The sequence below is a fragment of the Vidua macroura genome, chromosome 15 (assembly GCF_024509145.1).
Source record: "Vidua macroura isolate BioBank_ID:100142 chromosome 15, ASM2450914v1, whole genome shotgun sequence".
Lineage (NCBI taxonomy): Eukaryota > Metazoa > Chordata > Aves > Passeriformes > Viduidae > Vidua > Vidua macroura.
Window position 1 is genome coordinate 1929715 of NC_071585.1, and position 14965 is coordinate 1944679.

The window sequence follows — 14965 nt, forward strand, 5'->3', positions numbered from 1 at the left end:
CTCTGAGGTCTCTCCAGAGCCTTCTCTTCTCCTAGCTGAACACCCCCAGCTCTCCCAGCCTGTCTTCATTTCCACTTTGACAAACACAGAGACAGTTTTGGATAAGGATAATTATTTGGGTCCTGTCCAAATATCACTACTAGAAACACTTTTATTTTAAGGAAAGGTATTTGTGTTGCTAAGGAGCATCTCAGCAGAAGGTTTGCTCTGAAGGTTTCAGCTAAAGCTGAGCTCTCCATCACACACCAGTGGTGTCATTGCTGTCGTGGTAGCTCAGATAGACTTGTGTAACTAACGTGGTTTGCGATTATAACAACATTTAACACTTTAGCTTGTTTGTCTGAGGGAGGAATAGTTCCTGTGCCAGCAGTTACATCTGCTGCCACAGCTGCATTGACAAGGGGCACGGTGCCCGCGCTGCACACTGGTGTTCCTGTGGCAGCCCTGCTTTCCCTCAGGTCTGTAGGGAGGATAATCCACCAGGCTGGAAATACAGATATTGCTGCACTTTCCTGCTGTGGCTATGGTTTATGCTATAGATGTATTGATTCCCTTCAAACACCTTTTCTTCTGTCTAATTGAAAACCTTTCCCATTGGCAAGAGAGAAGGTGTCTCCATGCTGCCCTTGCTGCAGTGAACCGAGCCCAGTCTGGTTTGTCCCGATGCACAAACTCTGGGATTGCCCAGCAATGCGAAAAACTTCCCTTCTCTCTGAAACCTTGACAACACATGAGTGGCTCTCTGTTGAGGAAGAACATTTCCTCAGGGCGTGGAAGGAGCTTGCAGTGTGGAGCAGTACCAGGACAGCCGTACCTGGAATGGCACCAGGGAGCTGGAGAGGTATTTGGCGACAGCTCTGGACAGGGTGAGAGGCAAGTGCAAAGCTGTATTCCTTAATTAGAATTTTAAACACACAGATAGGGCTAGAAATGTGGAAGTACTAAGATGTAATCCCAAGCAAAAGGTGGTTATCCATGGAAATACTGATTGTCTCAACATAACGGGGAACAGAAGGTGCACAATACCTTTATTTTTATACTTTTATATTACTTACCAGAGCATGGAGAGACAGAACAAGGGGGAATGACTTCCCACCACCAGAAGGCAGGGATAGATGGGATATTGGGAAGAAATTGTTCCCTGGGAGGGTGAGGAGGCCCCTGGATCCGTGGAAGTGCCCAAGGCCAGGTTGGACAGGGCTTGGAGCAGCCTGGGACAGAGGAAGGTGTCTGTGCCATGGCATGGGGTGGGACTGGATGAGCTTTAAGGTCCCTCCCAGCCCAAACAAGTCTGGGATTCTGTGATACTGTCTCTGATTTCTCTTGCCATCACTTACCAGCCTATTGAAATAGCAAACTCTGTGACTTCCATTCCTCATTGTCCAAAACTCCAATCCTTTGCTTGCCAGTTTTGTTCCAGCCAACTGAAAGTTCCCTTCCTTGTGTTTATAACCAGACTTGGACTGAAAACTGTTCTCATCTTTGCATGAGGCTGCAGAGCTCTGGAAATAGCAGGTCCCTCATAGTCCTTCATTCTCCCTGGTGCTTTACATCTGCAATTTGTCTACGTGTGCCTTGTTTTATTTAAAGACTTACTATTTTCAGTTAATACTTGGGGATTCTGTTGCCCACAACAAGCTCTTGCAAGGTACCTGCTGTGGAGCTGCAGCCACATGCTACTTAAGTCATATAAAATCACAGAGCAGTTGACAGCACGACTCTGGTAGCACAGTCCCAGTGGATTTGATCCCTAGTCCTCCTGTATTAAAGAACTGGAGCTGTTTTGTGTAATTCCCAGTTAGCTCTGCCTCTGCAAAATGAGGGGTTTGTAGGGTTAGAGTTAACACATCTATAGCTGTAACACTTCTCCCTCATGCAGCACCTGTTAGGGCTGGATGTTAAACTGCTCAGATTCGTCCTAAATATTGAGTGTAGTGTACAGGTGAATAAATAAATGTATGGACTTAGTGAATAATGAAAGCCTTTCTGGAGAGGGATGGGAATTACATAATCAACACATCTCTTCTGAGAGTCCTCAGTTGCCATTAGTTTTGCCAGAACAGTTGTTTCTGCAGATAAATTAATTTCCTGAGCTTTGACCAATGTGAAGGGAATCGGGACAGGTTTTTTTAACATGGAGGAGGAAGAAATTAGCTGTGCTCTGTTTGAATTTTGTGAGAATATCAAATACACTTTTCTTTAGCAAATTCCTAGGAGGAAGGTGTTCAGTGGCTGCCTGTCCATTCTTTCTTTTTTTTTGCTTTGAAAATGGGTGACTTCCTAAAGCTGCTTAAAAGTTGGAATTTGCATTCCCAGAGAAATTGAAAAATGTGAAGCACAAAAAAAAAAAAAATAGAACAAGCAGCTGAAGTTTTGAAATTTAATCAGAAATGAAAATGCCAGGAACACCTTTGAAAAGCTTGGTTTCCGTGGCATTGAAATTCCCAAAGTATCTGTGTACACGTGGATGTGGGTTTGTTATTTTTTGTGTAAGAGTTTTTGAGCACTAGTTATGAGAAGATTCTGCTTAATGTTAAATTGAAAAGTTTCTCAGTGTAAGACAGTTAGAAAACTTCTTTCTGCAATGCTATTTTTACAACTGCAGGTTCAAACGAGAGTGTCCAGCCTTGGAGAATTCAATTAGTGAGTGTTTGGCTCCTGCACAGTGATGTGTAATCCTGGGCTGTAGCAATGCTGGGTGGCAGGGCCAGCTCTGACAACATTCAATTATGCAAAAATAAACACATTGCAGAGCCTTTTTGGGGCTGCACCAGCTCAGGATGGCTGCAGCAGCACCACTTCAGAGACTTTGCCTTCTTGGCTGCCTGAAGAAGCTGTCCTAAAAACTTGACCTGTAAACAAGGAGGAAAACCTGGGTGGTGTTTCTGTGAAGTCAATCCAGATGCATAACTCAGAGGCTTTAACACATTTATTGTCAGCCTTCAAAATCCTTGAAAAGGAAGGTTTAAAGTCCTAGAGATTATAATTCCTTTTTTTTTTTTCAATTGCATCTTTTGTCTCTTGTTGGAAAAGCAATTGGCCAGTCCTTCAATAAAGAGTTCCCTGTAAAGTAACTCTTCTGCCTAAGCCAAGGAGGCTGAGCAAAGAGAAGGCAGAGCAAGTACAGAGCTGGAGCATTGTTACACAGAATGACAGAATATTCTGAGTTGGAAGGGACCCACAAGGATCATAAAGTCCAGCTTTTAAGTGAGTGGGGGTCAGACCCACAACCTTGGTGTTATTATTAGCGTTGCTGGGTTATGTTCAATAGTGTAATTTAAGAAGCTTAACACTGACCCCAAACTTGTGTAGTTGAGGCTGCTGCAGTTTTTTAATTGCTGGAAGACTTAACTTAGTCATGATCTGAACAAATTTTGAGTTAAAAAAAAAAACCAAACCTGAAAAATGTATTTCATGTGGAAAAGGTACAACCTGTGTCTTGTCAGGGGAGGCATTTCTCTGCCACAAATTGTTACTAATGGTAGAAAGAACAGCTTTAGAAATGTCAAGTTTTTCCTGATTTAAATATTAGTAAATTCTGAAGAGTCAAAGTTAACTAGAATTTGAGATGGAATCACTCTGTGACAGATGGTACAATATTTTTTTTAATATTGGAGTTACACCTTCTTACTAGTAACATATTCCCAGCTGACCCTTTGGCCTGAGGTAACATCTGGCTCTCAAAAGGAACCACTGAAGTTATGCCTCCTCCAAAGACAAACCATGGAATCATTTAAGTTGGAAAAGCCCTCTGAGACCCTCTAGTCCAACTGTTTCCTCAGCACTTCCAAGGCCACCACTAAACCTTATCACCAAGTGCCACATCCACATGGCTTTTAAATCCCTCCAGGGATGGTGACTCCACTGCTACTCTGGGCAGCTCTGCCAGGGTTTGACAGCACTTTCAGTGAAGAAACTTTCTCTAAAATCCACCCTGAGCCTGCCCTGGCCCAGCCTGAGGCCGTTCCCTCTCCTCCTGTCCCTGTTCCCTGGGAGCAGAGCCCGACCCCCCCGGCTGTCCCCTCCTGTCAGGAGCTGTGCAGAGCCACAAGGGCCCCCCTGAGCCTCCTTTTCTCCAGGCTGAGCCCCTTCCCAGCTCCCTCAGCCTCTCCTGGGGCTCCAGCCCCTTCCCAGCTCCATTCCCTGCCCTGGACACGCTCCAGCCCCTCCAGGGCTCTCTGGCCATGAGGGGCCAGAACTGGGCACAGCCCTCGAGGTCCCCCAGCAGTGCCAGCACAGGGGACAGGCCCTGCCCTGGTCCAGCTGCCACCACATGCCTGGCACAGCCCAAGGGCCATTGGCCTCTGGCACCTCTGGGCTCGTGTCCAGCCACTGGCACAGCACTCCCAGGCCTTTCCTGCTGGACACTTCCCAGCCACTCCTGCCCAGCCTGGAGCATCCGTGGGGTTGCTGTGATCCCAGGGCAGGACCCAGCTCCTGGCATACAACTGGCCTCAGCCCATGCATCCAGCTGTCCAGATCCCACTGTAGAGCCCTCCTGCCCTCCAGCAGATGCACACTCCTGCCCAGCGTGGTGCTGTCTGTGCAGTTACTGAGGCTGCCCTCCATCCCCTCATCCAGTCACCGGTAGAGACATCAAACAGGCCTGGCCCCAGTGCTGAGCCCAGGGAACCCCACTGGAGACTGGCTTGGATTTAGGGCCGTTCACCTCCCGCATTGTGCCGACACCAGAGCCACTCACCTCAGATCATCTTGCAGTGTGCTGATGTCATCACTGAAAACAATGAGATTTGAGTTTCCAAAACTGCTCAGTGCATGAACGCCCCTTTCCAGATGAGCCTGTCCAGCTGTTCCTTTTGGCACCGTGAGTTCTGTGCACTGCGTTTGTCACCGGGGGGAAATTTAAGCTCGTTCCTCTAAATACCAGCAGCTGCTTGGGGTCTGCCCTGCCTTGTGGGGTCTGAGGAGCCATCTCTGGGCCATGGCTGTAGACTCTGAACAGAGAGAGCCTTGAAATCTACTTTTAAATCAGTCTGTCAGCAGCGAGAGGTGTCTGAACTGTGCCAGGCTGCGGTCTCAGGCTGTCTTCATTCCCACTGTATTTTTAACTTTTTTCAAGAGATTGCTCGTTATGCTGATTACATTATTTGCAGTGGTTTTGTCTCCTTTGATGCCTGTGCCAGTAGTGCTTATGTAAAGGGACTTGATGATATTGAATGGTAAGAATGAACAAATGCAGCAGGAATTCAATTGCTATTTTGCTCTCAAGCACAAGTGTTCTTCTTTCCAAATCAAGTCTGACCACTTACTATGTCAGCCAGCTGCTTTTGTTGGAGACATGGAGAAACTATTTAATTCACATTTGATTTAAAGGAAATTTTTGTTCCCTTGAGGTGCATTATTTAATTTAGAAGTTTTGGAAATGTATGATTTCCAAAACGCTCTGTGGGCTTTGAAAGAGTTGATCTTCATCTCAGCTACTAAATCAAATGTGTTATGGGTATGTGCCAAATAACTGGCCAGCACTACCCTATTCTCTGAAGAGAGAGGGAGTTTGAAGTTATTTGTCAGATCACTCAGCAATTATTGAAAATGAGTCCTTTCAGGTACTTTTAAAATTAAATTTCTTAGTCCTGCAGCCATCCACCTCAGCTGGTACATGCAATTTCAGAAATCATGTTGTAGAGCACCTGATAATTACTGACAGTTTAAAATACCTCACTGTTACGTCATTTAAAACTTGATTAATTAGTAGACACAGCTCTTCTTAAATTCCAAATTTTAAGATGCTTGTGTTTTCCAGTAGTTTGACAGAGCCTTCCCATGGTTGCAGTAAACACTGCACTGCTGTGAATTTACAGCCCTGTCTGCAGCACTCTGAAGTCATCTCAGCTGCTGCCACGTCTGTGCCTCGCTCTGATGCTCAGCAGAGAGTTTGCAGGGGAGTTTGTGTGCTGATCTGGCAGAGAAAAGCACCCTGCCAGAGTGAGTAGCTGGCTGTTGGATGAGCGTGCTGAAATGAAGTGAGGAGCTCTGGAGCTGCAGTGCTGGGATGGGATGTGGCAGCCAACAGTTGGATTGTCTTAAACTGCCAAAGACCCTCAGTCAGGGAAGCACACACGCTTCTTTCATGAGGGCTGGCAGTGCCAGGAGGGCACTTTCTAAAGAAGAATTGCCATCAGTTGGGTATTCAGAAGAAAAATGACTGTTCAAAAATGACTGTGCAAAAAAGCAAATTTTCATTATACCACGGTGGGGACACTCCATTATTAACTTCTTTGCCTCTCTGTGTTCAGACAGAGCAGGGTTTCTGTGCGCTTGATTCATCACACTTGGCTTGAGAGACAGCACAACATCTCCAGATATCGGAGAGGCTGATTTTGTGGTGCTTCAATGTCGCTTTTATTCTGCCCCTACTCAATAGAGCTTTGTGTTCGCCTGGCTCCTGGAGGTTGTAATGCTGCTGTGGAGGCAGGAATGATGGGGAAATATGGACCATAAAAAATATTGGCAAACCGGTGTTTCTCAAAAATATGACCTGTGCTTAAACCAACAGCAAAATCTTTATTTGACTTTTAAATCATGGCATCTGGTTGTCTTTTGATTCTTGTGAGCCTCTAAACAAAAGCATGATGTACTTCTACATCATCCCAGCAGCTCTCTGGGAACTGGGATTCAAGGCATGGTAAATATACAGGAAAAGTCTGCAGAATTCAGACACACCCCCTGTGTGAGAGGGTGTTTCTGTTTGCTGGGGTGCCAGGCAGAGGGGCTGGGCTGGCACTGTCCACGGGTGGTGGCAGAAAGGAGGAGCACAGAGCCCTGGCTCAGCTGGGCCCTGCCTGCAGCACTGTGCACAGAACTGCAATTCACTCCTGCATGTGGAGGACTTGAATCCAAACATGAGTGGAAGACAAACTTCAGGAGCAGGACGCAAATATTCCTGAGAGCTGGCAGTGTTTCCTCTGTGTTGTTGATGCTGCTCAGTCTTTCTCTCAACTTCAGTTTGTTTTCCTCCAAATATGTGTTGGCACATCTGTTTGCTTGCTTGTTCTGTGCTGGAAACACCTCTCGACACCCCTGCTTTCCATCCTCTGTAACTTGGCTTGGAGCTGGAGAGAGGAAGAGGCCGTGTACTTTGCAGTGGGAACTTGGTTTTTCAAATCCCAAAGTGATCATGGGATTGATGAGAAATGCTGTTCAAGTGTAATGGCACGTGCTTGATGATTTGCAGGACAGTAATGTATTCTGTGTGGGAACATCTGCCGTGAGGGAAGGGCTTGGGGAGGGGGAAAGCATGTGGTAGAGCTGAAGATACTACTTCAAAATTACTTACATGAATGCAAAGAATAGTTTAATTAAAGGCAGAATGCAAATTCCTCAGCTTATAGAGAAAAGTATCTGGAGAAATCTGGTTCAGTGGTGTTACTGACCATCTGCTGGCTCCTGGTGATGCTTTCATGGCACATTTACAGTGGGCTTTGCTCAGCCTCTGGAAGGACAGTACTCGGTGTTTGTCTCAGTTGACTTGCTGCTATTTTTACAGCTTTCTGTGTTCAAATGGCTCAGAATAACATGCTTGTCATTCACCTGTCAGCTGAGAAATGTAACTTATTTCAGACTTCCTTCCCCTGAGAGTAGCTCTGGGATGAGGAATATCTTCAATTACCAAAAAATTCTGTGCTGTCCCCATCCTCTGTGCTCTGAAAAAGCAGGTGTTTACAGAGGTCCCTGCTTCAGGCTGACCTAGTTAAGGGTGATGCTGTGCAGCAGGTCAAGGTTGTGGAGTAAAGTTTTTAGCATCACAAGAGATCCTGTTCAAATTTTGCAGGCCTGTGGATGCATCATGAAGATCTCCTGTAGCGGTTTGATTTGATGAATTGCAGCATAGAGGGAGGGCTTGAGGAACACCTGCCAGGCTTTACCTGACATGTAAAGAGAGGGGGGCCCTCATGGAACACCAGCAAAGCAGCTCCAACTCTGTGGGGTTGCTGTTGTCTCTCCCTGGTGGAATTGGGCTGTTGAACTGGGACTGCAGCTGCTGCTGCTGCTCTTTTACATTACCCTGATCATGGCTGGCAGTGATGTCTGCCCTCTTTGACTGGCTGGGGGTGAGAACTGGACCTGCCCCAGTACCCAGAAGCCCCCAAGCCCTGGGCTGATCTCACAGCAGGGCTGGGGGGATTCTGCCCCTGTGCCCAGGTGAGCCCCCACCTGCAGAGCTGCCCCAGCCCTGGGCTCAGCACAGGGAGGAGCTGGAGCTGCTGGAGCCCAGCCAGAGGAGGCTCCAGGATGAGCAGAGGATGGAGCAGCTCTGCTGGGAGCAAAGGCTGGCACAGCTGGGATTGTTCACCTGGAGAGGAGAAGCTTTGGGGTGAGCTCAGTGTGGCCTTGCAGGGCCTGAAGGAGCCCCAGGAAACCTGGAGAGAGACAATTGACAAGGGATGGCGGCAACAAGATAAGGGGGAATGGCTTCCCAGTGCCAAATGGCAGGAATGGTGGGACATTGGACAGGAATTATTCCTTGGGAGGGTGGGGAGGCCCTCAGGTTGCCCAGAGCAGCTGTGGCTGTCCCTGGATCCCTGGAAGTGTCCAGGGCTAGGTTGGACAGGTCTGGGAGCAGCCTGGGACAGTAGGAGGTGTCCCTGCCATGGCAGGGAGCGGCACTGGATGGGTTTTCAGGTCCCTTCCAACCCAACCCATTCTGGGATTCCATGATCCAAAGCATTATTCATTTTAAGTCTACAAAAAGAACAGGTGCATTAGTGCTTTCAAAACTCTTTAGAACAGAACAAACGTGGAATCTTTTTGTTCCATGATGGGTTACTGGTTAGTGGTCATTGTTGAGATTAGGCAAAAGTTTTCTACAGAAGGAAATAACCCCTAAGTTCTAACAGTTGTGTTTTGTTTTCTCCCCTCTCTGACACAGGTTGCCAACTTGGCCTGCTCCATCTCCAACAACGAGGAGGGTGTGAAACTGGTTCGTATGTCAGCCAGCCAGCTGGAGGCCTTGTGTCCCCAGGTAAGGAGAGGCTTCACAACAGGAGACAAACCCCAGCCAGCTGGTGCTGCTTAGGACGTGCTCTGCTCTCGTAGTGGCTGTCTGTGACTTGCTGCAGAATTTGTTTCCCTTAGTACACGTGTAGAGGATGAAATGCAACGTAGGCATCAAGACTTAGGAACTTTAAAATCCATGGCAAAGGAATCACTGATGTGAAAGGGTCGTTTTTATGTCATAGCTCTAATTCCATTTGGCCAGGACATTCCAGTAACCTGCAGTTAGTAAATGTGGGAAGCTTCAGTTGTTTCCTGTGCACACCTGTGCTGCAGGAAGGTGCCTTGTGAAGGTGCTAGCACTGCTCCTGGGCATGCTGTAAGATGAATTATAAAATACTATTTTTGCCTGAGTAGAATATAAATATGCCAAATAATCTTCCCAATGGAGTAGGATGAGAGGAAGTTTGCTATGTGTGAGCAGTGTGAGCCTGGCTGAGACTACCTTTTAATTAATAACTTTTTAATGGAAACAAGGAAATTAAGTTTATATAAGCACTCGACTATCCTCTTCCTTTCTGACAGCCTGGTGTTTTAAATGTCAACAACTAGATACTTGGATGAACCCCTGAAGACTGCAGGGTGCTGTTGATTTGTGTAATTTACATTTTTTAAAGCAACAGGAAATTCAGATTGAAAACATCCAAATCAGCTGTTGCTGGTAAGGAGGAACTAACAGAAAATATGTACTCAGAAAAATTGGCAAAATGGCATTTAATGAAAATAAAGTGTATTGTCTCAGGATTACTTGGAATTTCTTCAGGTTTTCCCATCTGTATTGGTCTTTTTTAAAACCAGTCAAAAGGAAGAGGGGTGTTCACGTGTACCCACTCCAGCAGGAGGGGATTTGGAGGGAATAGGTGAAGGCAGTGTGAGGAGCAGGACTGTTTTATCTTTTGTGTGACCTGCAGGTGACTGTGCTGTTAAACAGGTGAAGACAGGCCCCTGAACATAAAGCCTAAAACATTTAAAGCCTAATGTTTAATCCTAATCCTTTGGGCATCCCAGGGTGGCTCTCTGTGCTCCCACTCCTGCATTTGGCTGAGCAGTTCTCTGCCCCAGCCCTGGGGCAAGGGCTGTACATGGCTGCTGAAACCAAAGGTCAAGCTTTGCAGTTGGAACAAAGCATGTGGAAGAAAAAGCTTTTAGAAATCCATCTTCCCTGGTACGAGGGCTTGCTCTTTCCTGGAGGAGCCAACTAGGCTGATGTAAGTTTTTTTTTAGTTATCTCCCAGAATATGGGTGTCTAACGCAGGGTGTTCCAAACAAATGCTGCTGCTTTTGAAAATAATCATCTGAAGAAAGTTAGGTTCTCTTTGAATTGAAATGTTTCTGGTGCTTGTCCAAGTCTGTGGGGGTGTTTTCCTCTCCCCATTGCTGAAACTGTGTGTATTTCAGACTCTTCTATCTTTGCTTTTCCAGCAACTAACTGCCTATTTAAATAAATCTACTCCTGGATAAAATAAGCACCGTGGTAGTCAGCATGAAATAGTGACCCAGCTGTAGTCACCAGTGTAGCCACATCTCCTGAAGTGCAGCTGTTAACCTTTGACTTTGGGGATTATGGACAATATATTTAACACACATTGGAAGCTCTGAGTATCTATAAATGCACAAGGGCTTTAACTGATGGATTTTGGCTTTACAAAGGTCACATCTCTGAACTTCCAAGCCTACAGTTGAGATGCTCCACTGCACAGTCTTGCCTTAATTTCAGGGTCGTCACCAAGAGATTAATAAATGACACTATAGATGTTCATAGCAGTTGAAAGAGTGCTTTTATATTACATTACATGCTCTTGGGTTGATTCTTTAATGCTCTAAGAGTATTTAAACATGTTTTGAATCCTGAGAGATAATTAGGGGCACTTGTCTAAGCTGTTTCACAAATGGCATCTGTGTTTTCTGGTAACAATAGCTTGTCTGGTGCCAGTGCAAGCAGCACAGCTCTCCATCCTCCTCCTCCTCAGCTGCCTTCCTCAGCTTGTCCCCAAACCTTGGCTATTCTCCACAATCTCTAAAAGATTCTCAATATCAAGAACCACAAAGTGAGATTTTACTTCCTTTTCTAGACAATTACCTATTTATTTTGCAGTTTATTCCTGTTGAGATTCACAGGTGCTTCTTGAATCCCCTTAGGTGGCTGTCCTGAACAAATGTGTGAATTAGGCATAAGATACAGGTTAAACCCAATATTACATATATGCCCTATATGTTTTTGGATGGGTATTTTTTGGTTCAGGTGGTATTTTTCCAGGAAGATGCTGGATTCAGAATGAGTCAAGTCAATCAGTAATTACAATAGTCCCAGAAACGTCAAGATATCAGTAGGACACAGAAATACAATATATGAAATGTAATTCAAAGTTCTGCTGTGCTTGAAAGACGAAATTTAGTGCACTTGAGTGCCAGGTAACCTCTTAAATAGTTTATCTGAGTAGAAGCCATTCTGGGAGTAGGGAATTCCTGGTTAAAGAATGATTGCTACAGAAATCAATCTGTAGAGTTAATTATAAAAGCTGTAGCTCAAATAGAGCCATAATTCGCTCCCTTGCCATCAGGACCATTGAACTGGCAGCAGGAGGAAGGAACATGCAACTCTTCAAGCTGGCTGGGGAAAACCTGGAAGTTTTGTTGGTATTGACAAGCAGTCAGTCCTTGCCTTGCCAGTGTCACCCTTGGGTACAGACCTCCTCAGGTTTAAAATTTTCTTTGAGGAAAAAGAAAATGCGGAAAATTTTTCATCAAAAGGTCTCTACAGAAACAAGCAGTCAATTTATTTAGCGTGGTTTTGTTACTGGAAATCAGCTCTTCTTCAGGAGTAACATCATCCTTCCTGCTTGTGGGTCCCCAGCCAATTAGCACAGAAATTAATGTGAAGTTGAAGGCTTAATGGGATATTTAAAGCTCCCTTCAAGGGTGCAGGAGGAGCTGTTGGGATGAGCTGTGCCAGAGTAGCCAGCTAGGTGATTTTAGTCTGGGTTTACAGGGCAGAAATAAGGCAGCTTCAGTGGATCACTGTGTTTTCTTCCTCAAGCCCTGACTTACCAGTCTGCCTGAATTCTTTCTTTTGAGAATTGCTAGAATTCTGTGTGGGAGGAACCAGCTTTGTCCAGCACCTCACAGGAGTTCCCTCAGCCCTGCCTTGCTGGGTGCTGGGATCAAGCCAGGCTGGAGGGGGTCAAGATGAAGGAGCAAAGTTCTCCATCACTACAGTTAAATTTAAAAAAAAATGCTTAAACTGTCTTTCTTAATGGAAATGGAAAATTACTGCTGTGAAATGCTTGGAATAGCTGCCTGTGCCTGTCTTTGCCTCACAGAGCAGGGGGAAGTTTTCTTTGCCTTCTCACTAAACACAGAGCTTGCCAGTGGTGAATTAGGGAAAGGTTTTGTTTATCTCGACTCAGAAACCTGGATCCTCACTCCCAGCTCTGGCGTCTGCGCTCTGTCTCCAAGAAGGACTTGCTTTGGGAGCCTGCAAAGTCTGTTTTGTAACAGCATTTTGCATTAAAGACGCCTGGGAAGAGAGCTGAAACCATTGGAGTGTTTCTGATCATACAGGCTGTAGGTTTTAGAAACCAGCAGTGAAAATGCCCCAGCCCAGCTCCTCAGAGGAGGAATTGCTCCAGCCTTTTGACACGACAGTCTGCTGTCACTCAAGCTCCTTTTTTACCAGCTATACATTGATTTTCTTGGTTTTTGCAGCCTCCATGGAGTTCATCTATAGACTCCTACCCAAAGTCAGTCGGACTGAGAGGTGTAAGAAATAACTGTGGGGTAGAGTTCCCATCAGGTTGGGTGTTTGCTTCTGCCAGCCAAAGCTGGAGCCCATTGCCCTGGAGACTGAGCATCTCCTGGGAAGTGGCTGCAGGACAGACCTGCCCAGGCCACACAGGACCTGTACCCCATGAAAGGCAGGGCTGGGTGCATTTCTCCACCCCAGCCCAAAGAGCTCATCCTCCAAAGAAACTTTGAGGCCCCCAGGCAGCACCTGGGAGCACAGGTCCTTCCCAGCCCCCTCCATACCTGCTGGAGTGTGCTTGGCATTGCTCGCCACGCACACGTGTCACCCATCAAACCGATTCCAGAGAATTCTTGTATTAAATTGTATTTTTAATAAAAATAAATTGGCTCTTCTCATAGTAACATCTTGTTTTAATAACTGCTTGTTCACATCCTTCTATTCCAATTTTGAACTGCTTGAAAAGCCATTTGCTGCTTATAGATTTCTGATGAGGCAGATGGCTCATATGTGATCACACCTACTGACACAGAGACAAAATACCAAAGCAGAAGGAATCCCATGTAGAGTTCCAGAAACTTTTGTTTAAAAGTTGGAGTATCTTAGAGAAATAAAAAACCCCTGCAGACCACCCCTCAAATCAACCAAACCCACATGTGACCAGCAGACTTTGTTCTCATTGAGGCCCCAGTCACCACAAATTTCCTGGTGGCTGTTGGAGAAGGAGAGAACTTCATTATTCTTGCAGTAAAGATTTAACATCAAACAATTGTCCCCTTTTTTCATCGCTTTGAAAGACTGTCAGATTTCTTGAATGTTCTAACGAGCAGATCTGTCTCCAGACTGTTTAATTGCAGGTGCTTGAAACATTTTATTGGCATTGAGTAGAAATGCTTTTATTAAAAACTTAACACTTGGGTTGCAGATTTGCATCACCCAGGCTCGCTGGGAATAACTGCCAGCACAGGCCAAGGCTGACCAGAAAAGCAACAATTTTAGAAATTCAAACAGTTACTGGTGCATAAAAATAAGAAGAGAGAGGAGGGGAGCAAGAAGAGGATTCAGTTCAGTAGAAAGAAGTGTGTTAGTGAGTAAGGGCCCTTTGTTTCATCACAGGCACAGGATCTGGGGAGCACAGTGGTGGAACAGCTTCCAGGAAAGACACAAAGTCCCTGGCTCTCCCAGAGTTTCAGTATTTGAAGCCAGTAAAATGCAAAATGGAGCAAGATAAACGACACCAAAATTCTTGCAGCTTCTGCATGGACTGGCGCTACAAAATCAGTCCTCAGCTCCAAATGAAAATGCTTTCTTCATGGATGGGGAAGTTGGTAGGATAATTATCTGTACACATATGCAAATAGGCTTTAGAGCAAATAGCAAATCCTGCTGTGGCAGTACATGCTGGGCTGGAGAAGAGCTTTGTGCTGAGGGAACTGGAGCACCTCCCCTATGGAGCCGGGCTGGGAGAGCTGGGAATGTTCAGCCTGGAGAAGAGAAGGTTGTGGGGAGACCTCAGAGCCCCTGCTAGCATCTGAAGGGGCTGCAAGGAAACTGGAGAGGGACTCTGCATCAAGAATTGGGCCCCAGTGCCAGAGGGCAGGGTCAGATGGGATATTGGGAAGGAATTGTTCCCTGGGAGGGTGGGCAGGCCCTGGCACAGGGTGCCCAGAGCAGCTGTGGCTGCCCCTGGATCCCTGGAAATATCCAAGGCCAGGCTGCATGGGTTAGGGTCAGGGTCAGGGTTAGGGTTGGACCAGGAGCTTGGAGCAGCCTGATCTAGTTAAAGGTGTCCCTACCATTGGAAAGAGATGGGCTCTAAGTTCCCTTCCAGCCCAGACCATTCTGTGGTTCTGAGTTACTTAGGAAAAGTGTGGATCTGTAGGTCATTCCAGCCCTGCCACAAGTCAGTAAATATCTGCAGAGATCCCTGCAGTCACTCCGTGTCTAACTCGCAGGACAGGAAAGTGCTCAAAGTGCCTTTTGTACATGGGAACAAAGAATTGGAAATCAAAGGAAACTTTTCCTTCCTCTTTTGGTGCATCAGCCTCTGTTCATTGCTGGTCACTGCCATTAGGGCTTCTGAGAGTGTAAAACAATCTGCTGTGTGTTTTGCTCCCAGGCATTTTAGCTCATCAGAGCCTGCAGAGTGCTTTTTGCTGTACTCCACTACGTGGAGGGCTGGCACACACAAATGTGAGCATGCAAACC

The 14965-nt window shown here is 46.1% G+C and overlaps 1 protein-coding gene across 1 annotated transcript in view; it reads left to right on the forward strand.

The window, feature by feature from the left end:
* Positions 1-14965, forward strand: part of CTNNA1 (catenin alpha 1) — a 117961-nt gene that overhangs the window by 77476 nt on the left and 25520 nt on the right. Inside the window, exon 10 of the mRNA XM_053990875.1 lies at positions 8891-8983. Coding sequence (XP_053846850.1) covers positions 8891-8983 — 93 coding nt within the window. The remainder of the gene's footprint in view (positions 1-8890; positions 8984-14965) is intronic.